General features: G+C 43.2%; 1 protein-coding gene across 7 annotated transcripts in view; it reads left to right on the forward strand.

Annotated features, from left to right (window-relative positions):
- Window positions 1-2,097: 2,097 nt before the first annotated feature.
- The window catches only part of Pcnx (pecanex homolog), a 141,012-nt gene continuing 117,567 nt past the window's right edge, over window positions 2,098-25,542 (forward strand). For 5 of the 7 annotated variants that reach the window (XM_006516090.3, XM_006516089.3, XM_006516091.3 and 2 more), the window contains exon 1: window positions 2,098-2,709. In XM_006516090.3, the coding sequence (XP_006516153.1) occupies window positions 2,557-2,709 (153 nt within the window). In that variant the 5' untranslated portion in view covers window positions 2,098-2,556. The remainder of the gene's footprint in view (window positions 2,710-25,542) is intronic. The other 2 variants (NM_018814.3, XM_030246823.1) reach the window with 2 other exon arrangements.

Here is a 25,542-nt window from a genome sequence, read left to right on the forward strand (position 1 = left end):
CAGGAATGTTGGAAGGGAATTAGGGTTTTACATTAACACCCAGGGGCCTCAACATACTGTATCCACACAGTGTGAGAATTTGTCCCAGTTCTAGGCAGTAAGCTACTTTCCCTGTTAAAGTAGCCATCAAATCTGGCCTTGTTCTCTTGGGTCACCAGAATTTGCCCAGCACCTAAACTTAAGGCCATGAATTTAGACCTGGAAAACCTTAGCAGCAAGGTTGGGGCCTTGCAATAAGCAACATATTTTTCTCATTCTTGCCATAACATTTCCTTGAGCTTCCAGGCTGCCTTGCAGCTGTGTCGGCTCCTCACATGTTGGAGATCCCTGCTGCCGGCTGCCTTCCTGGCTTGCTGCGGGTTTGGTTCTATATCCACTACGTACTCTTTTCTGGTCCAGCTGGGTCTGCCTCCCACCCCACGGATGAGTCCAGTGCTAGACCCCATTTCTCCCAGTCGGCCTCGCTGTGACAGTCCATCCTTTCATATTAAACCACAGTGGATATTTGTTGGCATGGAAACTAATGTGCTATTGGAATTTTATCCTGGTTTACATCTTCCTTTGTTTTGGAAAGCTTGGGATCGCTTCCAGTTTCTCAAGAGAGCTTTCCTGTCTCCTTCAGGAGACACAAAAGAAAACTCAACCATCTTGTGCCTGTGAATCAAGCCATTAGGTCACTATTTTAATTATAATATTGTATTACTTAATCTTGATTTTGTTTTTAGTCATACATTTAAAATATATGTTGATGTGAATTTATTTACACCCTTTAAAGTGCTTTGAACTTAGATCACTTTGTGATTATACAACGGAAAGTGGTGTTCTTCCTACCTGAAAGGTTCTTACAATCTCTGGAAGGCTTCTTAAAACTTTTTGGTTTTTCCCTAGTCTCTCACCCAGTTTCCCTAGAGAGATAATGTGAGAATTTCCTTTTCTAAGTCATTCTGAGGTGATGCCCCCATCACCTTTGAGAACAGCTGACTATATCCTTAAGCCTGAAGGTCCTGCCTGAGTTCTAACTCCTACCTGAGTGGATATGAAAGGCTCAGTCCATGCTGCTAGGATGAACGCTGACTTCTGAGCACTCCACAGCTTATTACTTATGAGAACCTGGGCAATCACTCTGAGTGGCAGAGCCCTCACTGGTAAAAATAAGGATAGCCCTGGCTGTGTTAAAGGAGCGTTGTGAAGGTTAAGTGGAGCAGGTGTGAGCATAACCAGCTATACAGTGGCATGATACCCAGAGGCACTGCGATGGGTTTTAACCACTTCTTAAAATGTCACCAACTGCTCTGTCTCACTTGCTTTCCTCATTAATTATAGCAACTTTAATCTGGGAAAACAGAGTACGTTTATTGCTACAATAAACTCAACCTTCAAACCCTTAAAAAAAAAAAGCCATCCAGTGAGATCAGACATACTTCAGAAACATTAGACTGGGCCAAGAATGATTCCCAGTTTTCACAGCTATAAAAAGAGAAGTACAAGACCCCATTCAAAGTTTGGGTGGAGTCAGGAATCTTTCAACTCTGCTGAGATTGGCCCATTGATAAAAATGGTTACTAGTTGCACCACATGAAAAAGAAAAGTTGTGGTGCAAGCATAACTTGGTCATGTCATACTTTTGTATCTCTTGCAGCTTGTATTAATTTACACCTATTTGGAAGCAGTAAAGCTTCTAGTTCTTGACGTCGTCGCCCTTTTTCTCACTCAAGCTGCTTCGGGTCCAAAAAAGGGTAACACAGTTCTTTTCAACTCTGCTTTAATTCTTCCAGTCCTGCAGTGTCAAACTCAGACAGTTTACCCCCAAATGTTTTTTACTTGTTTTGTCTTGGGCAATTGCCACAAACGGCAGCCCCTGCAAGGTCTACGAATTCTGGAAGTCTGGAAGTCCGCTCGACTTTAAAGAGCTTGCAGTGGTCGGTCATGCCCGGTGCAGTGCCATCCGGGTTGCAAACTCGGACCCGACCGGATCCCACCCCACCCCACCCCACCCGACCCCACCCCACCCCACCCGACCCCACCCCCATCCCCACCCCGGCCAGATGCTGCTTCTGCAGGCTTCTCCCAACAGGAGGCGCCCGTGCGACCCAGGCGCTGCGCGTACCCGTGGGGACCGCTCCGCGGGTGGAGGGAGCAGGAGGAGGAGCCGGAGGGGGCGCGGCTTCCTCCGCGTCCTGCCGGGCGCCCGCTCGCCTGCTCCGCCGGGCCGAGGCTGGCGGCCGGCGGGGGTCGCGGCGGCGGAGGCGGCGGCGGCGGCGGCAGCGCTGGCGGACTGGGCTCGGGCTCGGAGCTCGAAGACAAGATGGCGGCGGCGCTCAGGAGCCCGGCCTCCTCCTCCTCCTCGCCGCTCTCCGCCCTGCCGCTCGCCGCCTCCTCCTCCGCCGTCTCCTCCTCCTCCTCCTCGTGCAGCAGCACCAGCGAGCGCCGCGGCGCCGGGCCGCTCTCCCGGAGCTCGGGAGGGGGCTAGACCGGTCCGCGGGCGCGCAGGCGACGAGGCCGAAGCTGGGGCCGGGGCGGGGACGGCGGCGGCGGCGGCGGCGACGCCGGGTGGGGATGGGGTCGCAGACGCTGCAGATCCTCCGGCAGGGGGTGTGGGCCGCGCTCAGCGGCGGCTGGTACTACGACCCGCACCAGGCCACCTTCGTGAACGCGCTCCACCTCTACCTGTGGCTCTTTCTGCTCGGCCTGCCCTTCACGCTTTACATGGTGAGTGGGGGCGGGGACGGGGACCCGCAGCGGACGCTCGGCTGTGATCCTCGGGGGCCCGGGGGTCGCGCCCCTGTCCTCCCCGCGTCCCGCGGTCCCGGCGGCGGGCGGACGCTCCCCTCCCCCGCTGGCTCCGCTCCGGGCCCCGGGTTTCCCGTGTTTTCAGCACCTCCCTTCCCGCCGGTCCCCGGCCGGGTCCCGCTTTCCTAGCGCCTCTCGTGCGGGTCTGCGTAACTGGCGCCCCGAGGCCTTCCATCGGGGGTCCCCGGTCGTTCCCCGGGCCTCGGACTATCTACCTCCCGCTCCCCGGGGGCATCCCCGCCCGCACCTCGGCCCCCGGCTGTGTGCGGAGCCCGGGGGAGGCCGTGCGCGCTCCGGCAGAAACGGAGTCGCAGGGTGTCCCGGCTCGTACTCGCTTCCCGTGCTGGGGGAAACCCCCAGCGGGCTCGCGCCTCCGCAAACCGCTGATCGGTTGAGTGCGGGTTCCATTCGGTTCAGCCCCGCGGCGAGGGACCGCGGTGTTGTCAGGCTAGCGCTGCCGGCAGGGAGCGGGGAGATACGAGAGCCTGGCTGGCGTTTGTTTGCGTTGGTTCAAGGCCTTTGACTGGCTGGGAAAAGGAGAGTGCCGCCGCCTGTTGCTTGGTGCTCTCGGTCCAGTTTCTCTGAAGTGTTTTTGGTGTTCCCAGACGGTTTCCTTCTATAGCCAAGGCTGGCCTGAGAGTCACTGTGCAGTCCAGGCCTCAGGAGTGTTTTTAGAGGATGTTTTCCTGAAAGATGTTTGCACATTTCTTAAAAATAAAAAATAAAATAAAAGCACAATTTTAGGTGGCACATTTGAGAAAACAAAGCTTTCAAATTTTAAAGTGATTGGAAGGAAGGATATTAACTTTTATTTTCAGGGAATTTCTGCTAACTTCATGGTTCTTCAGAGGGCTAGAACAAAGGTGCTGGGTTACTAAGTCCCCGAATGGAGAGTATGAGAAGTACCGCGAGTTAGGGCAGCCTATTTGCCTCTTTTCTCAGTATCACTAAGGCAGGAACATGCCTTGGGGGATGGCGAGTGTGTGTGTGTGTGTGTGTGTGTGTGTGCTCGCGCTAAATGTCACATTGTCAAGCAGATTCTGATTTCTAATAGGAATGTGTTCGAAGGGACTTACCCCAGCTTAAAGGAGCTGTTTATTACAGGACTTGGTCTTGTCAGATTCTGAAAATTTATCATTAAATGTTATAATTTCTGTTCATTGTGGCCGATCGGGTTCACTCTGCATCAGCATCCCTTCCAGGAGTGCGATGTCCTTAATGAGCAGCTCTGTGGCTGTGGTGGTGAGGCGGCCCTTCAAGCTCACTCGCTTTCAGAGCTGCCCTCCCGGGTGTCCAGACAGGTTGTACATTAAAGGCAAAATGATCGTTGGGAGGTCAGGATTTGTTGCTGTGCTGTGTAAGGTTTGGGTCTAAGCCTCTTTGTGGAATTAACACCACTGAGGACTTCAGAGGAAGCGGAAAGCCATATATTGAATTACCCGGGAGTTTATTCAGTTAAGCTCGATTCTCAGGTATTTGAGTGTCCGCTGTGCACTAGGTACTTTGCCAGGTTCTGGGAAAATAAAAGTGCTTCACTTCAACGAATGGCAGCTCCACTCTTCCTGAAGCTTTAAAAGCTCTCATAGGCTTCTCTTTCTCCTCACTCCCAGTCCACGCACAAAGCTAGTGAGTTCTGTCTTTAAAATCTGACAGGAGTCCATCATCCCCCAGTCAGGCCTGGTTCAAGCAGCTCTGCCCTGCTGGGTACTTGTCTGGGGTGGGGGTGCGGGCTGGCAGGGGGTGTGTGATGGCATTTGTATCAAGGCTTGCTGTTTCTGCTCTTGCTTCCCTACACACAGATCAGGATTCTTTGAGGTCCTGTGACCCTTGTGCGTAGACCAGCTTCCCCTCTGCCCTTGCTCTGCCCCTTTCTATACTCAGTTCGACTGCTTGCAGTCTACCCAGCAGCTGACATGTCGTCACTGTGCCCTGGGCTGGGTGTGCTTGCCCTTCCTACTCTGTCAGGGGCCTCTCCCTTCCAGATGATTGTGTGGCCTGCCTTTGGTTAGGTTATTTCGGGTTTCTGGCGTGTGAGACTTTCCCTGATAAGTAACATAGCAGCCTCTGACCTCTTCTGCCCGCTTTCTGAACAGCGGTTTCTGCTGGCTGAGGCACACACTCACTTGCTGGTTCTGTCACCCTGTTGCACCGAGGAAAGCTAATAATAGACTTGAAGCTCTGACCAGGCAGGGGTTTCTCTCTGTTCATTGCTGTACTCTTAAGGATGTAGAGCAGTGCCAGACTGACACACAGTAATGAGACGTTAGACATATGACTGGCAATGGATCCGATTCACTTTTTTCTGTCAGGGAACTTAGGAGTCTAGGCTGGGATAAGCAGCAGCAAGCTTAGAACTGTAGGGACGATGAATGATCAGAGGTCGTGGTCTGGAACTTAGCACAGAGGAGTGTAGCAGTTTAGGAAACAAGCTAGTGCTATAGTAGTGAGGTCAATAGTGTGACATATATATCCAGATCAAAGCAGAAGCTCACCTTCTGTATTAAAATCTCACCCATGGTTAGTATTCATGTGTTCTTCCAATAGTAGCTGCAGGTGACGGTGACTTTACTGAGTTTGTGTATAGGTTCTTAGCCCAGCTAAGTGTCCCCGTTGTGACTTGTTTTATTACCTTAGGCAGATACATGAACTGGGTTTTATATATGACTTTTTGAAGCCAAAATCACCATTCAGGATCCCCTTAGGCATGGATATACTCACACACACTCCCACTCCCACACACACACACACTCTCTGTCTCCCAGCTTTTATAGGTCATTCAGAGGGGTAAGATATAGATTCTGCTATTATTGTTCTAGATAGGGAAAACCAAGAAGAAAAGCTTCCCTCTTCACTGATTATCTTGTTTTCCTTGTTAACTCCATTTATATCATTCTAATTGTTAATGTACATGACTTAGCATGGGTGAGAACTTTGGGATAGGGTAGCTTTTTCTTTTCTGGTTTTTTGGATGAAAAGTTCACTGGTGTGCCTATTACCTTGATTTTTGAATATTGGCTTTGCTGTTGATTTGCAAGATCACCTTCCTGAACCTTGGTTTGCTCATGTATAACGTATTTCATGAGTATTTTGCAAGGAAATAATTATAAAATAGGCTATTCACTTTCAGAGTAGCCTTCAGTGAATGGCGTTCCAAAGACTGTCTAATTAGAATTTTTCTCTACAATGCTGCATGCCTAGAAGAGATTAGACAGTGCTGAATTTATTGAAGGCAACCATTATTCTAACACATTGCTTCATATACAGTCTTTGTCTATGAAGAGTTACATGTCTAGATGATGAAATTCATTAAAATGTATTTACATTAAGATAGACTGAGTGCAAACTGTTTATTTAGCACACATGAGACTCTGGTTGCAAATCTGGGCACCTGTCTTTCTCCAGTTTGTTTAAGTAAGAGGTTCTCAGACCCTACTGGACATTAAACATTACTTGACAGTGTTAAAAATGTGTCCATGTACAAACTTGTTCAGGTTCAGAACATCTGGAGTGCGGTTCACTCATTTGTATACTGCATGCTAGGTGAGTTCAGAGAACTAGATCAGTGTACCCATAATTCCTAGCCTAGTCTTCTAAACTGGTACTCACTTGTCTTCATGACTCTCTCGAGACGTCCCAGAGAAATCATGTCTAAAACCGTTCTGAAGGGCCTTAGAGGTGGCTCAGTGGTTAAGAGCACTGGTGGTTCTTCCAGAGTGCCAGAGTTCAGTTTCCAGCACCTATGTGGCAGTTCACAACCATCTGTAACTCCAGTTCTAGGGCATCTGATGCCCCTTTCTGGGCATCTAAGGGGACAAGCCACACAAGTGATGTACAGAAAAACACTCAGGCGATACACCCATACACATAAAATTAAAAAAAAAATTTTTTTTTGATTTTTAAATGGATGCTCCCATTCCAAAACAGACAGACAGATGAGCAGATGGAAGAGGAGAGGAGGAGGAGGAGAAGCCTTTCCTCGTTGCTGTGTACTGGTTATGGTGTAACGGACATTGCATTGGTGCCCTGCTTTTGCTGTAGACACACACACACACACACACACACACACACACACATATGCACGCACACCCTTAACCATGCCTACTGTCAAGAGTAGCTCAGCTCTTCCTTTTACTTCCTGCCAAAGACTGTTTTGTCTGCACTGTTAAGTTAGCCATGTTACCAGTCGTTAGCATCTATTCTTACCTCTTTATGGCTCTTAGCATACACGGATTTAAATCAGGTGGTGCCGTCTACTTTTTTTGTGTATTGGTTTAAATTTTTTCCATACAATACAATATCCTCCAACTCCTCCCAGATCCTTCTCCGTTTTCCTATCCACCCAAGTAAATGTTCGTTCTGTCTCAAAATCAGCTCCCCACCCCACCCCAGCAAACCAAAACCCAAACCAAACAAACGTCCCCCAAAGACAAAAACACCAATGTAGGGGAGTGGTTCTGATGCCTTGATTGGGAATCTGTATGTCCGTACACTAAGATCCTTGTCCCCAATTGGTTTTTGATCAAATCAATAAAGATGCCAGTGGCTAATGGCTGGGTGGCAGGACGTCTAGGTTCCTGCAGGCTAGGAGAGAGGAGAGGACAGGGAAGAGACTCAAGAGACTTGAGGGAAAGAGACAGAACAGATTCAGCTGCGGGGGAGAGCTTCCAAATGTAGGCAGAGAGGGAAAGAGGCCCACGGGAGGGCAGCCTGAAAGGGTCTTGGGCAACAAGACCAGTAGGCTGCACTGAAGGTAGCCAGGCAGCTAAGCTGAGGGCAGATTTAGTGGTGTTGAGCTAGGAGTAAAGGAAGGGCATGCTAGCCGCAGAGGCTTAGAAGAGCCCAGCCACTGAGCCAGTAAGGTGAGGTAAAAATGAGCTAATGTGTGAAATGAGCTAATGTGTGTGTCTTTCATCGGCGGATCCAAGAGAACCTGGTTGAAGGCCTGGTAGCTTGGCCCGCCCAGAAACATTAAAGCTGGGTAGTAAAAACTGCACGCTACATATCAAAACAAGGTAAGCATACACACAGAAAACATGGAGTCGATTTTGTGAGTGTGGGGCCTGCTGTGGAGTGTAGTTCTTATACCCAGTGTCACTTCATTGATGAAAACTGATTTTTCTTCTCCCAATTGCTTCTTGCTTAGGGATAGGACTTAGTGCTCTCTCTTCCCCTTCTCAGTGCGGATTTTGTCTAGTTGAAACTTGTACCGGTCTTTTCTGTGCTGCCATGGTCTCCGTGATTTCATGTGTGCATCAGTTTTGTTGTGCCTGAAAGGCATTCTCTCCTTGGAGTTGTCCATAACCTCTAGCTCTTACAGGTTTCCTGCTTACTTAACTTGGGCAAAGATCTCTGAAGGGAGGAGTTTGACAAAGACATCTCATTTAGGGCTCTGCTCCAAAGATTCTCGCCTCACACATTGCCCACTTGTGGGTCTCTATTAACTATTATTTACTGCAAGGACACCTTTTTCCTGAGAGGGTTGAGCAGTGGTGCACTGGTCTATTGATACAGCAGTATGTCATTAGGAGTCATTTTATTTCTATGTTCATTTAGCAGAATAATAGTAGTAAGTTTTCTCCTAGGGCCTGTGATCTATTTAGTTTCAGGATCTTGGCCACTTTTACGGTATCAGCTATGAGTTCCATATTAAGGAATGGGCCTTAAATCCAATTTTTTAAATAAAGCAGTTGGTGGCTTCCATAATGGTTGTGCCCTACTGCACTGGGACACCTTGTTTGTGTAGGTCCCTGGGTTTGTCCCTGATGATCCTGATGACTGCTTTCTCCTCCTTCCAGCACTATGGAGTTAGTCAGTAGAAGGGAAGCTGCTGCTTGGGCACCAACGCAGTGTCTCCATGTTCTATGACATAAGTAAATGGTAAGGATCTTCAACAATAGGGTCTTATCACCAGGTCAGGAAGGGTACCAATAACATTGGAGAGAGCCTGTCATCCCCCCCCAACCCCGGGGTGTCTGTGGGATCCCTTTGACCAGTGACTTTAGATGTACCCCATTCCTGGTCCTGCAGGTTACTTGGTAGTATAAGATGTCTAGTGTATACTACTTGGGGGGCATAATTGTTTTCCCCATTATAGGGTAACTTCATTAAAATTACTTTCATATATATTTTAGGACATTTCTACAATTTTAGCCTTCCCTATAACTTTTCAAAGTTAGTGTTAGTTGTCTTTCCTCGTATGTGGTCCTTTACCCTTTCCTCGTGCGTCCCATTTAATCCTCCTCTTCTAGTTCCTTTATCTCTTTATAGCACTCTGTTCTGTTTCCCCTGCTTGGAAGCCCCTCTGCTCCCTGGTTTTACTGCTAGTGTAACCTCTGTGGTTGTTTAGATCGAAACCCATCCCCCTAAAGTTTAAAAGATAGCACTCATATGAGAAAACATGCAGTGTTTGCCTTTCTGGGTCTGAGTTACTGGCATCTAGTATGTTCGTATGGCTACTGTATGTTTGAAATCAGTGTGGGGACCCTCAAAAAGCTCAAAATTGATCTCCCACAAGATCAGCCTTACCACTTTGGCATATATCCAAGGGACTGTGTACCTTACTACAGAGATACTTGTTCATCTGTGCACATTGCTGCTCTATTCATAACAGCCAGGAATTGGAAACAGCCTAGATGCCCCTCAGCTGATGAATGGGTAATGAAAATGTGGCCCCTTTACACAGTGGAATATTACCCAATTGGTAAGAAAAGTGGAATTACGAAAATTTGCAGGTAAATGGCTGGCGCTAGAAACAATTGCTACTCCCTTGTAATATCTTTGCATGTAGAGCTTTGGATAAAAATCAAGCATCTTTACCAAGGCCATACTAAAGCCATCTCTGCCTTTACTTACAGTTTGTGTGGTTTCCGCTGTGCCAGGATCAGGTGGCCTCCTTCCTTTCAGTTGAGCCTGATACACTGCTTCCTCGTGAAGGAGCTTTGCACCTGCTGTGTCTTCCTAAAGGAGACTCCTCTCCTTCTCCTCTTGTTCTCAGGCTGACTGTCCTAGTAGTGGAGGACTGGGCCTAAGTATCATCTCACAGGTACCCCATAACTGTAAACAGCATCCTTCTTAGTGTCACCACTTCATCTGGTCAGCTGCTTTCATGGTGCTTCACAACCATGTTTGTATCTTTGTTTGCGTGTTTGCTGTCTAGACAGCTCTACTGCCATAGTGCCTTATAAGTTCAGTGAGGGCAGGGTCGGGTGTGGTGATATATTATTCAGTGTCTGCTCTGAATGAGTGTTTGTTGATTGAAAACTGTATTACATATATGGACCTTCCTTAGGTTGACCACCAAAACTGATCTGGAATAGTTGAGGGCAGAGTGTTGTAGGAGGTTGTATTGTGAGCAGAGTCATGTGTAGAGTTAGTTTCAGTGGCTGCAAGAATCAAGTGCCAGAATTAGTCCAGAGAAGCGTGTAAGTCACTCAAAGTACAGCAACATGTGTGTCTTGTGTGTACAGCCTTGTAAAGTTATATGTATAAGCAATATGTAAAGCAATGTATGCCAAGTACTCTGTGGCGTAATTATCATAAATTAATCATTATCATAAAATTTATGGCTGTGACTTTTTCCTAGTTGCCACCATTATTCATTTTTGTGGTTGGTCCTTACTTGTAGAGTAAAAGTTTCTTTGAAACCCGCAAGCCCTGAATTTAAAGATTCAGAAATTTGAAAGTGTAGTAAAAACTCATCCGATGGCTTAAGATCAGCGCCTTTAGAGCCTTAGCTAGCAGAGGCTGAGGATGTAATTCCTTTCGCAGCATGCTTCTGGAGTGGAGCCCGAGAACCTGTGTTCAGTTCCTAGCACCACATGAACCAGGACCTGGGTACCGGACTGCAATCTAACAGTCGGGGGGACCTCGAGCTCAGGGCTATCCTCCATCTTGTAGTGAATAAACCTGCCTGAAGTGCAGGGTGTTCTCTGGTGAGGGAGGGAGGAGATGTGGAGACTGCTAGAGCGGGATATGGAGCGCTCTCCTCCAGAGAGTGGGAAAGTGAAGTGACTGTTGATGTGGGATTGTGAGCAGGGTTGAGGGCTTCTTTGAGACTGGGGAACTTGAGGTCAGAGTGTTGACTAGGAACGATCAGGAGAGAAATGTAGGGTGAAATTTATTTATTTGAAATTATTGACATAGCTACTGTGTTGTAGGGAGATCCTAAAGCTAATTAAAAAAAATATCCTTGGACAGAGCTCCAAGACCCAGTGACATCTAAAAGTGGGTGACAAAGGTAATAATTACAGGAAAATAAGAGGAAGAGAGCCAAAAGAAAGAATTTTTGAAAAGGAGAGAGTGGCCAGAATTTGCCAAGTTGTGCTCCTGCAGGTTAACGGCTGACCTAAGTCTCCATCAGCTGTGTTGAGCGGCCTAGTATGCCCTTCTCACCCCCTCAGCTCCTTCCAACACAGGAGGCATTGCTTTAAGCTGCTTATTCAATAGAATATTGAATAAAACATTTCAGTAACATCTTTGTCTTTGACAATAGCAAATTTTTTCCCCCTAAAGTACCATTTAATTCAAACTTAGTCCCAATTAAAGCTCTTTGCTGCACTGATAAGCATCACACAGCAACTTTGATCTGGTTTTTCCCTAGTTTTGTACTCAGATGATTCTGAGACAAGATTGCTTCATCATATTATTTGGTTTCATTAAGTCCGATGGTTTTCCCTTGTGTCTGCCTGTGGCTGGGGAAGCTGAGAAGGATTTGACAGATATGCTTGCACACCTGGGTACAAGAGCAGCCAGGAAAGCCAAGAACTCCACAAGCGTTCTGTAGCCTCCCCATTGCCTTCATAAATTACACAGGTGAGCTTTACCATAGTGGAGTGAGTGGTGGGATTCTGACTCTCTCAGTGCCCTGGAAAGTTGGGGTGTGCCTGTGTGTTCTTTGGTACAACTGGGAAGCTGGTGACACTCTTCTTAGAACTCCTGCCTCTAAGAACTTGAACAGTTGATGTCACACTCTTGCTTTGTGTTAAGATAAGAAAGAAAAGAAAACCCAGGGAAAAGAAGCCATTTCCTTTTTGAGGTTTTCTGGCACTGTGAAAGAAATTCCCATTCTGTAGAGCTTTGTGTACATCAGGTGGAACCCTGAGAGCCAGCTGATCTGCAAGCGGCCAGGAAACCTAGTCACAATTTGAGAAGCCTGAGCTAGGATCCACCCCACTTCCTTTTCCTCCCTCTCCCTCTTGTTACAGTGCTGTCTAGACATAAACTAAACAGGTCCAGCCACTGTTATTCCCCCTTAAAGCTTTTCATTTTGGCATAAACTTAGGGTTATAGAAAAGTTAGAAGACTGCAGGTTCTGTGTGCCTTTCCCAGCTTCCTTTTATATCAGCGTGTTGCCCGAGCACCGTGTGTTTCTCAGAAGGAGACATTGGCGTTGCTTCAGGATGCTAATGGTCTACTCATTTTGTATACACTTTGCCAGTTGCCTTTTCTGCTCCAGGACTGATCCGAGACCTCTGTGCTGTATCATCTGTAACTTGTGTTCTTCACTCTTTCCTTACTAACAGGCTGGGGTTATAGTCTTTGAGGGTTTGTACAATTTATAACAATTTTCCAAGTGTATCTTTTTCTGAACTTTTATGTCTGTGATAGATACATTTTAAGTGGACAGAAAGGAATAGTCTTGAGTATTTTTGAATGGCTACTACTCTCCTGCAGTACTAGGCTACTTGAAAACAGAATTTAACATATGCAGAGTTGTACAAAATAAATACTCGAAAATGAAAAGTCTTGATACCTTATTCCTAGCAGAATGGGCACCTGTGTGTTCCTATATAAAGCCAGGTTTCTTAATTTATAAATTAAAGATTATACTAGGGCATGACTGAACTCCTGAGTGTCCTGCAGTGTTCTTTTCTAGGATGTTTCATGCATGGGTAGCCCACACATGAAGGAGATGTGCTGTGTGCCTATGCTGGATCTTGCTAAACTTTGTGTCTGTGCTGTTTTGGTTTCATAGCCTTCCTGCCAGGCAAATGGATCTTTGTTCTGAAGAAAAGATTGTTCATTAAACAAGTCTATGCTTTTGGGTATAGTGTTTTACCATTGTCCAGTATTTTATTGTTAAATATTCAGTGTAGGATTGGCTTCTCAGTGAGTCGCTTTTTAAATCTGAGAATATGATTTGTGCTGTAAAAGTACTATCTTGGGAAAGTATCTGAAACATTCATAAAAACAGACTGGTAAGTGCAAACAAGCCAGTTACCATTTGCACTCGGGCCCCTTTTTTCGTCTGTTAGTTGTGCTGTGTTAGACACCGTTTCCTTACGCATCTCTGACCTCATGCAGAAGCAGGATGAACTGGGCAGGTGGTAAATAGAAGTTCTAAAGTCTGTTTGCCTTTTTGGCAGTTTGGTAATGTGAAATCCTCAATTTGAGGATGTTTTGAAAAGATAAGAAAAAGTACAGCTAAACCAAAAAGATTATATGTTGTATTATCAGAAACACATAAGTTTGTCTATTACTCCATCACGGGCACAGGGCTATTGAAGCATGTATGTTATTGAAAAATAATCTTATATTTCTACAACCTTAAAGATTTTCCGATGAACAGGAAAGTCACAGAATACTACAAGTTCACTCATGCCTCCATCTAGATTCCATGTGTGCTTTGAACAATGCTGGTTACTTGTACTGTGTAACCAGTCTCTTCACATGGCTTCTCACACAGGTCTACAGGACTCATTTGAAAGTACGCTACCCTGACACCTCACCCTTGAGCTCGGATGTGGAGCCTTCTCTTTTGCCCTGTTTACAATTGACATTTAAAAAGTCTAGGCCAGCTAAACTATTCTATTTCACAGGTTTGTTTAATTATGCCCCTCCTTTGCCCTCCCCTCAGTCTTTAGGGTTCCTGTAAACTTCTGCCATATTTTTTTGTCCAAAGTTACAGTTGGAGAGTTATCATTTATAACAATTCTCATTCCACTGTAGATTTATCATCCGCCTTTGATTTCGTGATCTTTGTCTGTCACTGTCACAGGTTATACTGCTTTTGTGCATTATGCTTGTCAGTGTCACTCAAGATCCGAGTGTCCCCTTCCTTTCCTTCCTTAGATATGTCTAGGTAGAATCCCACAGCCTGGCCACTCTTAACTGCAGACATTGATCTATGGCCTTCAGCTAGTTACACCTGTGTGTTCTCTGTGGTTTCTTGGCTATTTATCAGGCACCAGGGATTAGAATTCTTTCTGTGGTGTTTGAGATACCCCCCTTGGTTGTACCCCCTGTCCTCAGTTCCCGTGAGCCCTGGAGAGTGACACCTGTAACCCAGCGCAGCGCCTGAGACTGTCGCTGGCATAGGCAGACTCTGGTCTCCTGTCCTTTCACATGAACTTACTCATCTGCCTTAGAAGAGTTCGGAGCTTTGTGGCTGTTGTTTGACGTTGTAGTTTATCATGATATTCTCTTGAAGATTGCTGGCCTGTGGCCCAGGACACAAGCTTCTATAGCATAGAGCAGTCAATAATTTTAAAAAAAAATGTAACTAGGAAATAACTTGTCTGAGCATCCTGTTTTGCTCCACCTCAGTGTATCAATCTCTGGAGGACAATCCTGGGTGTGTGTCTTGAAAAATGCCAAAACAAAACTCCTGAGTACACTCACAGCAAAGCCCCTGTGTGATTGTAGAGGGTACCGGCCTACCCTGCGAAGTCTTAGTCTGTTACTTGTGAATGCTTCCTGCTTAGTTCCACTTTAACTCAGCTCCTTTTCCAGCTCAGATAAATAACTGGAGAACTTTGATTCTTGCTACAATGTAAACTCTTGTTACTGTGTGCAAGTGCTCCTGCTGCCTATACATGCATGCATATGGCATAGCACATGTGGAGGTCAGCAGATAACTTTGTGGAGTTCTTTTCCCTCCCTCCCTCCCTCCCTCCCTCCCTCCCTCCCTCCCTCCCTCCCTCTCTCCCTTTTTGTCTGTTTGATAGAGGGTCTTACTATGTAGCTCAGGCTGGCTCAGTACTTGCTCTGTGACTTGGCTGATCTCAGAGTTCTGTCTGCCTGTTTCCCAGTGTGTATTGAAGGCAGAGCTCCCGTGGCCGGTCCTTGCCTTTTGTGCTTACTTGATTCTAGAGATTAATTTAGGTTGCCAGGCTTGGTGACATTCACCTTTGAGCCATCTTTCTAATCCCATTTTTCACTTCTTTAGTTATCCTGTTCTTCCTATAATTGTTACACATCTCTATTAATTAACGTTGGAGATATGGACAGTTTTGTCTTGTTTCTTACCACAATAGGAATTTTTATATTTTAAAGAGAATGCTGATGTTTTTGTTTGGAATATTAGTTCCTTACTGTGTCACAGAATCATCAGTTTTCTACTCACTTCTGCTCGTTCATCAGGCTGATGTTTACATCTGTATATGGTTAGGTTCTACTAATCTTAGCTATGGAATCTACGTTTCGGCTCCTTTTCTCTAAACCACACGTGGTCACATGTCTGTTTGCTGGTCTTTGTCATGTCACTATGCAGTGTGAACATTATTAAAAACATTTATTATGCTGCTGTGTACCCATGCACTGCTCTTTAGGGTTTTCCAGTGTAAGCCTCAGAACTCTGCTAGGAGTTAGATCACTGGCACAGGCTTTTAGAGTGCCTCTGCCATTTAATTCTTCTTTTTAACATCGGGACATGCCCCCTCCCACCCCCCGTCACTGTCAGTCCTTTCATTGTATACCCATGCATGACACTTCTTATTAACCTGCTTCTGCATGCCAACCTGGGACTGATTCCTAATGCTCTAACTAATGCTCTAAGTGCCCCTAGTTGTTTGCAGTCTATGTTCTGAATCTAGACGTCTCAGAGTTGTCATTTCCATCACCATTTGTGCAGCCTTAATTCTGGCTTTGCTTCTTGACTAGCAAATTATGTGGCTATTGTGGGAGTCCATTGTAGGATGCACTGCTCTCCTGGGCTTTAGTTATGGCCTCACACTTAGAGTGAGACCGTTTGTCTCACTGATCATTTGGAATGGGGGTAGCCATGTTCTGTGACACTTTATAAATGGAGTTATTAAACTTTAATGTCCTTTCACTTACTGGTCTAATGTGGGTTTCTTTCCCTGCTGTGTTTAAACTAGTTATCAATTCCTCCTTGCCACCGCTGCTGCCATTGCGCCTGCTCCCTCATCCCAGCTACAGAGATGCAGTCTGTGTATATCTCATCCATCCCAGTTTGTTATAAGCAAGATGAGAATTGGCAGTCCTTACATGTAAGTGGTAGCACCTAGCTGCATGTTTCAAGGATAGGAACTTTTGGGAAAGATTTTAACATGACTTTGGTTTGGGGAATGCCATGGGCTTCTGCTGGATACATGCTTAGGATAGTGTTCAACATCCCATAATATGCAGGACACCACCCCATACCAGAGGTTATTTGAATTAATGTGTCAACAGTGCTAGAGCATTGTCAGTATGGCTGTCAAGAGACCAAACATTAATTCTTGGGTGTGTGTAACATAGACCTTATTGTTTTTTAAGTATAAAGTACAGAGAGATGTGTGCACAGTATGTACAAATATATCAAGCATATATATATGTGGTATTAAAATTTCAAGGGGCCAATGAGATTGGCAGAAGAAAATGTCTAAAAGGCTTGTCTGTTTGTTTGTTTGGTTGTTTTGAGACAGGTTTCTCTGTGTAACATAGCCTGGCTAATTGGAGCCTGTTCTGTAGACCAGGTTGGTGTTGAAGTCACAGAGATCCACCTGCCTCTGACTCCTTAAGTGCTGAGATTAAAGGCATGTGCTGCTAGCACCTGGCTTTTACATTTTTTATTATTTTTGGTCTAAAGAGCTCTTTAGGAGAGCTTTACCGGGGGTGGGGGAGGTGGGAAAGGGTTGAGAAACCTTGCCTTGGTAGAATGTCTAGTTGGTTAAAACTCAGGCTGTGATAGGTCAGTGAGATGGCTCAATGGGTAGACACTGCCTACCAAGTCTAATGACCTGGGTTTGATTCCTGGGGCCCATAAGGTGGAACAGGAGAACTGAGTCTTGCAATGTGTCCTGTAGCCTCCTATGTGAACACTGTAAGTAAATAAATATGATTTAAAAAACATAACATCTTGTGCTTTAGAGACAGACTGGCTGTAATCCTGTTCTTGTCTTTTTTTACTGGTATGGGCAAATGATTTTATAGCCTGAGTTTGTTATCTGTAAAACTGGAGATAATAACAGTACTTTAATCAAAGGATTATAGTGAAATAAAACACCAGATTAGTCATTCTAAGGGCTCCAGGGTAGAACAACTTGTATTTATTACTGTGTAAGCAACCCTTAGAAAAGTGCCTGAGACTAATGTGTGCCCAGGGATAACGGGTGAGCCAGTCAAAGGGTAAAGCATTGAGTATGTCCAAGCTACTCTAATGGAAACTTGTGGTAGTGAGTGAGTATGCCATGCTTTGTCCCATTAGGCATTTCCACATCTAATTCACTCTAACTCTGGTATGTGAGACATGGCTTACTTTTACTACTTTATCCTAGAACTAGACCTGGAGTGTGGGGTAGCATGATTCTTTTGCAGACAGATTGAGTGAGTCTAGGAGAGCGGTGCTATAAAGAAGACATGGGTTCTGGTCATAGTCGTAAGAGTGCTAATGATTCTGATTTATGAATCTTACTAGGATTTTAGTTTACAGTCTACTTCACTGAATTTTAATGAAACAAGAATATAATCAAATAACTTGATAATCTTTGTGTGTGTTAATATTTTAAATTTTTTCAACTCAAGATAGTTTTGATTTTTAATGTAATTGTAAAAATTAATCCATCACAACTTGCAGCCCTCAGTTGAGCTATGATGTCACTTGTGCATGATCACATAGTGAACTGTGTTTGTAAGAACGTACTTACACTTCTGTGTGAACGCAGGCTCTCATTACTTTATATGCATAGAGTAAGCCTGTTAAATACAAGTGGCATTTTCTGAGGTATAGGACCTAGAGGACTGAGCTGCCATTCTGTAGCATTGATGTTATGTTGACAGAGTGTTAGTGAATGCTTAATTTCCTTTACTCTGAGTCCTGAAAAATCATTTCTGTTGAGTACATCAGCAAGTGGTGTAAAGTCGTTGAAATTACACTTTATGAAATAGCTTCTGGTCCTTTTATTTGCCATGTGGAAAGTCAGTCTTAATTTATCCAGGATTTACTTAGACTGGTGAAACTGCTGCCCAAGTGACGGCTGTGCCATTTTGTTGTCTCCGATTCACAAAAAGAGGTAGTGATCAGGGTAAGCCCAGGGTAAGCCCTAGTGTTGAACACCCCACACTCTTTCCAGAGTGGTTAGGTTTGCTCAGAAACCCAGATATAAGTCAAACATTGTTGAACCTCATAAGCTACTTTTCACCTAACAGTTCTCTCAAAGCTGAGTTTGGGGTTTATGTAGTGTAGTCTCTGAATGTTACCCACTGAATGATCGATCCAGAGGATCGGTCCGTGTTCTCCAGGTTCTCTTGGACGTGTGAATACTTCTACCTCCGTGGTTTTATTTGCTGAGTTGTAATTCTCAGATGTGTCAGTAACTTGCAGTTACATTAGGTTTGCTAAGGCTTCATGACTTCTCGTCAGAAGCCATCTCAGTTCAGAGGATGGAGTAGTTTCAGAAAGGATTTTGAGTCATTGATTCTGTTACTAAGTTTATGTTATTGGTCATGTTGCACTTACAGGCTTCTTAGTTATAGTCAATCTTGAAACAAACAAACAAACAAACAAACAAAACCCACAATGTGCTGCTGCTGCCTTTGACAAATCTTTTTAGATTGGAATTGTTTGGAGGCCTTTGGAATTTCTTGAAAGTTGTTTATTGTTCTTTGTTCTCTGTAATAATTTAAAGATGATTTTGGAGAAGATCTGCTGTGGAAAAAAAAAGCATTCCAGTCTCTGCCCTCCAGCCATGATCTTGCAGAATTTCACTTCTCATCTGTCATATTAACCACACAGTTGTCATGGTATTCTTATGGGATTGGTTCCAGGACCTTTCCATGCCTAACACCCAGAATTACACCCCTTACATGGAGTGGTGTAATGTCTGTATACTTTATAAGTCTGTATCACATACTATAACCTTGTGCTTTTTCATCTGCACCCCAGTTCCCAATAACATCTTGGAGGTTTATTTATGAATAAATACCCAGGCCTTAAGCTTGGGCTTGTTCCCCAGTTAGCCTGTAACTTACATAATCCATTTAAACTGTTCTGTCTGCCACAGGGTTAGTTACTTCTCAGTTTCATGTGTCCAGCATCCACAGAGTCTAGGATGGATCTTTTCATCTCTGATTACTCACAGACTTCCAATCTCTCTGACAAATGTCTCCCCTTCTAACCCTGCCATTTGCTAATAGGCCATCAGATTATTATTGTCAGGTAATACTTCCACACATTACACAAGAGATCCCTACATCTCCTTTTGGTCCAATAAAAGACTCCTTCTCCAACATGAATAAACTATATACAATAAGAACAAATATGATAATTGTCAGGTAAGAATTACATACATTCACAATATTCAATCCATATGCATTTGGCAACTTTGGAAAAAGTACTCTGTCATCTACATGAGTTCAGAGTTTGTACTTATCATAACTTGCATTTATCAGCCTAAAAACATCTACTTAGACCTAAAAACATTTTCTTAAATCCTAAACAACTTCAGTTTGTATGTGAGACTAACAGAATATGGCATTTAAAGATGTTTTATTAGTAAAAGGCTCCTGACAGCAACCCCATTCTACTTCAAAGAAGATGATGAGATTTCTATCTAGTCTTCAATCCTGTCAGAGACCTAAGAGGGATTCCTGTCTGAGTATGCAGAAAGTGTAGGCAAGCAGCTTCCAAAACTATAGAAATGACAGAGACAGCTGACTGCCTAGACAGTCCCCCACATTTCTTTGAGTCGTTGGGGCATCATCTTCAGCCTTCTGGCCTCAAACATTTGACAGACTTTTCTGTGAAGCAGGAATTATGAGAGACTGCTAATCTTGTCCTGGCAAAGCTCGGCAGTTGACTCCTTCTGTGTCCTGTTTGTCCATAGATTGACAGTGTGCTGTCATTAGTTGAAGCAGGGACAGTTTCTTGCCCAATGGCTAGCTTGCCACTTTTGAAGCAAACTCCATATGGAGGTTTTTTGATGCTCATATTTTTTCTCTATTAATTAATTTTAAAAATTTTTTATTTTATGTATATGAATACACTGTAGCTGTCTTCAGACACACCAGAGGAGGGCATCAGGTCACATTATAGATGGTTGTGAACCACCATGTGGTTGCTGGGATTTGAACTCAGGACTTCTGGAAGTCGGTGTTCTTACCTGCTGAGCCATCTCACCAGCCCCCATAATTAGTTATTTTTATTTACACCCAAATGTTGCCCAGTACTCCCCCCCCCCCACACACAGAATTCTTCCTCCCGTCCCCTCATCATCTCCTTTGAAGTAGAATGGGGTGCTGTCAACAGTTGACATGTTTCACTGTCAAAAAAGCCTTTTATTAATAAAACATCTTTAAATGCCATATTCTGTAGATCTCTGAGGTTTTTAAAGACCATCTATCTACAGTGTATCTGAATTGCTTGTTTCCAGCTATTTACTCTCTGTTCAATTTAGGAAGCATATTTTTGTAATTAACTAAACTAGTATCTAAAATGACCATAAGTTTAGTTGACTAACTACTAACATGTGTTTCTTCATTATCCTAAACAATTTGTAACAAAATCTTTCAAAAGGACTAGAACATTGCATTTTTAAGAATTACACAGGTGCAATACCTTAAACAAGAATAGAACGCAAAATAAATAAAATAGAGGTCACCTTTGAATCCAAATGATCCACATGTGCATCTTGTACTTTCTTTTCTACCATAGCCAATTCTCCCTCAGCCTCAGATGATAATTTTCTTGGACTACTTAATTCTTATTACCTTGTACAGTTTGAAATACATTACTTAGCACTTGAGTAGTTAATCCAGTTGTGGGTCTTAACCAATCAATGTCTCCCAACAATTTTTGAAAAACATTAAGAATTCTTAGTTGGTCTCTCCTGATTTGTACTTTCTGTGGTCGACTTTCCTGCAGATTTTTCTTTTTTTTTTTTCTTTTTCTTTTTTGATTTATTTATTATTATATGTAAGTACACAGTAGCTGTCTTCAGACACACCAGAAGAGGGAGTCAGATCTTGTTACGGATGGTTGTGAGCCACCATGTGGTTGCTGGGATTTGAACTCTGGACCTTCGGAAGAGCAGTCGGGTGCTCTTACCCACTGAGCCATCTCACCAGCCCCCCTGCAGATTTTTCTTATATCCTAGATAATTAATAGAATCTCCTCTTTGTATTTTTCAGGAGCAATTTGTAATCTCTAACAAGGCAAAATTCTCTTTACTTCATCAAACATTTTTTATTAGGTATCTCCATCCATATAAAGGTAAATTATTGATTGAGGAAATTGTTTACAGATTATTTCTGATGGCTCTTGTATTAAATATTGGCATAAGGTAGGACTATTCAACATTCCTTGTGGCAAGACTCTCCAGTGGTATCCTCTTAGTTGGTATGGAGTAGTTAAATGTAGGCTCTGTGAAAGCAGATCTCACTCTATCTTGTTTTTGTAAAGGGATTGTGAAAAAAAGCAGTCTTTTAAATCAATCACTATGATAGACCATGCCTTTGGTAACAGTGAAAGCAGTGGGATTCCAGGCTGTAGAGAACCCATTGACTGAATGATTTTATTATTGCTCTCAGATTGATCAACATCCTCCATTTTTTAGATTTTTAAAAAAGAATTATTTTATTAATGTGAGTACATTGTTGTTGTCTTTAGACACACCAGAAGAGGATAGCAGATCCCATTACAGATGGCTGTGAGCCACCATGTGGTTGCTGGGAATTGAACTCAGGACCTCTGGAAGAGCAGTCAGTGCTCTTAACCACTGAGCCATCTCTCCAGTCCTCTAGATTTCTTTTTAATGACAAATGAGGGAGAATTCCAAGGGCTGTGGGTTCTTCTCTATGTTGAGCCTTAGACTACCTGTTCTAGTGCTTGCTTTTTCTTTTGTCATAGGCCATTGTTCTATCTAAGTAGTTGATCAGTCAACCACCTAAGTGGTAAGGCCACTCGTGTTCTGTCCTCAGTGTCTCCCCCATGTAAAATAGGAGAGCCAGTCTCTATTGTGTCTTATTTATGGACAACTTGGACAGTCCGTAACTGTTCTTGAGAACCTTTCATAATACCTTTATCAGGAACATCTTTTATGGCTTGTCTCTGAGGTCGGAGGAATGCTAATTTATATTTACCATTGTCACAACAAATCTCTTCCCCATAAATTCATGGCTTTATCAGCCACATTGGCCTTAGTTTTCCTATTTGACCTTCAGGCCCTATACATTTAAGCTATTTTACACTTTGTTTTTTTGTGGGATGAAGTTACAACCCCTCAAAGTTGTATACCTACCTCTTGAAGAGGCCAATTTGGAGGCCAAGATTTTGGTTAGATTATGGTTACATCTACTCCAGTGTCTACTAGACCTTCATTTTCAATATTATTTATAAGTAACTTTAGTTCTGGCCTCTGATCATCTATAGAAGTTTGCCAAAATACTTGTTTCTAGGTCCTTTCTGGGTTTTATCTGTAGAAATTGCTCTGACTTTGATATCTGGGTTCTTAATGTCTATTTTTAGAGCACTGTTGCTTAATTGTTTTCTCTGATGACCAAAATGGCTGATCTGAACTGGGGTGGGGCATTTCCCAACAAGTGGTTATCCTTTCTGTCTCTTGTTGATCTACATTCATTAATCCAGTGTTGGCCTTTGCTGCACCATCTGCATATTCCAGAAGGCACAGGCCTGCTTTCGAAATTAGTTCGGTTCGTTCTAGAATTCTTTTTTAAATGACCTTTTTCACCACAATTAAGACATTTGAGAGTTTGGATTTTTCTCAAAACCTTTAGCAATCACTTCTTTCGTTAAAGTCGTATGAATGAGGTCTGATATCAGTCATATTTCTAATCCATTCATCAGTTGGTGCTGATCTTACCTTTAAGGGCCTGATCATCCTCTTGCATTCAGCATTAGCATTTTTAAAAGCTAACGATTCGTTCACTGCTTTCCTAGCTTCGGGATCCGACAGCTTTCTGTCCACACCTGAAGTCAGTCTTGGTAAAAGTCAGTGAATGTTTCTTTTGGACCTTGCATAATCTGAGTAAATGGTTCAAGTCTTTTTCCTGTTCCTTCAACCTATCCTAGTCACTTAAAGTTACTGTACTGCCAAGGTGGCTTTGTCACATATGACTTGCATCTGTACCTCAGCATAAGGATCTTTGCTGAATAGCTGGTCTTGAGAATTATTGATACCTCTAGCCCTGTTTTTCTGTTCCATCTCCCTAGCTTCTTTTCTCCATTGTAACTCCGTTGCAACTGCAGACCAGGTTCTAATATTGCTCTTGCCATCTTTCTTGGCTTGAGGGATTATTCTATTTTGAATTGCTCTAGATTTTAATATATGCTTTATGAATGGTGAATATATACTATATGAATTTATTGCTCCTTTAAGTATTTTTGAATCTAGCATATCTACAGGATGCCATCCAAATTCTTCATACTCTTGTAGGTTTCTAGCATCTGCTGACATTTGTTGTACAGTAACTAGATAAGCTAAGATTGGTTTTCTAACAACCTTTGGCTGACTTTCATTATGTGGTGGTCCAGTAGGCTCTGGCCTTATTTCCTCTATCTCTAGTATCTTCCTCAATTTTATTTATAATTTTTTTTCTAATTTTTCTTCTAAGGCCCGTCTTCATTCATATTTCTCTTTTTCTTGTATCTCTACTATCTTCCTCAATTTTTTTTTTTTTTTTTGAGACAGGGTTTCCCTGTGTAGTCCTGGCTATCCTGGAACTCACTCTGTAGACCAGGCTGGCCTCGAACTCAGAAATCCGCCTGCCTCTGCCTTCCAAGTGCTGGGATTAAAGGCGTGTGTCACCACTGCCTCATTTTTATTTGTGATTTTCTTTTCCTAATTTGTCTTCTTAGGCTTGTTTCCATTTTTCACATTTCTCTTTTTCTTGTATCTCTAAAACCCTTTTCTTTGAGAAGATATAAGAAGCTATCATGGCTATCAAGATTGGAATAATGATTGCTAATGTGGTAATATTAATAATTGGAAAGGTATCAATTTCAGTTAGGTCATTTATCTGTTCTCTTTCTCTCTCTCTTTTTCTATCTTTAAGCCTTTGACAATCTCTCAGAATTCTAGTATATCTGCCAGATGTCCCGCCTTCTAATCCTGCTTTTGCTAGTAGGCCATCAGACGTTTATTGATAGGTGATGATGGTTCTACACAGTACCTAAAAGATTATCCCTACGTATGCAGTGCCCAGTACAGCGTAAGTGCTGTGTAAGTATGTGTTAGGCTGTGTTGTTTAGAGAAGTATGGCAAAAAGAAGCTTGTTCATGTTTGGAATGACTGGAACTTTTTCTTAGCTTATGTTATTCTATGTGTACGAGTATCTGCCTGTCTGTATAAATGTGCACCCTGTGTGTGCCAGGTGTCCATAGTGGTCAGAAGAAAGAGTCAGGGCCCTAGAGCTGGACTTCTGGATGGTTGTGAGTCTGGGTGCTGAGACTGAACCCCGGTTCTCTGCAGGAGCAGTAAAAACTGTTACGGCTAACCTGCCTTTCTAGTTCTGTGTTTTTTACCCATGAACATCTTTATTTTTCTGTGCCACCTGCCCAGTTACAGCTCTCTCCTGCTTTCCTTTGTGTATTGGCAATAGGACTTGACTTTTAAACGGCTTAAACATCTTTACATAGATTACACTGCTATTGGTATTACAACTTATCATGTATAAAGAATGAATGCCTTGCTAATAAGCTGTTGAAGATAGGAATAAATGTGGAATGAATGAAACCAAGTAAATCAGAAAAAAAAAAATCCCTTAGTGAAGTACAAATGAATTGTTCTAAGGCAAATAGAATTCCTAGTAAAAGCATCGTATTGTATACATATGGCATTGTAATTCAAATGACTAATACTGAAGCAGTTGATATGTAAGTTTATGCAGATAACGAATAACAGCTTTTAATATATACTCAGTTCTGAGGTAAAGATTTAGGTGGATAAACTGAACAAGATTATTTAAAGAACCAGTAGGAAAATAATATCCCTAAACATAATTTATTTAACAATTTAACTGTGAAGATCTTATTCAAAAGTATAAACCCAAATGCCCTCAAAACCCCAACTAAAAAAAAGAAAAGTTTGTGGGAGCACTCCTGTGAAGTGTGTAAGATTATTCCAGTGTGCCAGTTTATGTTCTTGGGTTCCGCGAGTGTCTCTCTCAAGCTCTGCTTCCTGTATCTCTGGTGTCAGTGCCTTCTTCTCATTGCTGCTTTGGGCTACCCACTTCTAAATTCTGCTACTACCATTGACTTGATGGCAAGTGGAATGTAGTGTATTTTGTAGTTTAGTCACTTTTCGATGGGCATAAATTTTGACCACTGTTTCCTTAAGAAATCCATTCATCTGCAGCTAAAAATATAAATATTTTATGAGGTAGCATAAGTGTGGGGTGCAAACATAAGATAATAGCTAGTATTCATAATAATTCCATTTGAATTAGAGAAAAAAATTCAGAATTGATACTATTTGTTAATTTGTTGCCTTTATGGAAGATGATTTCTAAGTTCGTTAGAATTTCTTAGCCAAGCCTGTCTCTGACGTAAATCTGACCTATTGTGTGGTTGGACTT

The sequence above is a fragment of the Mus musculus genome, chromosome 12, assembly GCF_000001635.26.
Source record: "Mus musculus strain C57BL/6J chromosome 12, GRCm38.p6 C57BL/6J".
NCBI lineage: Eukaryota > Metazoa > Chordata > Mammalia > Rodentia > Muridae > Mus > Mus musculus.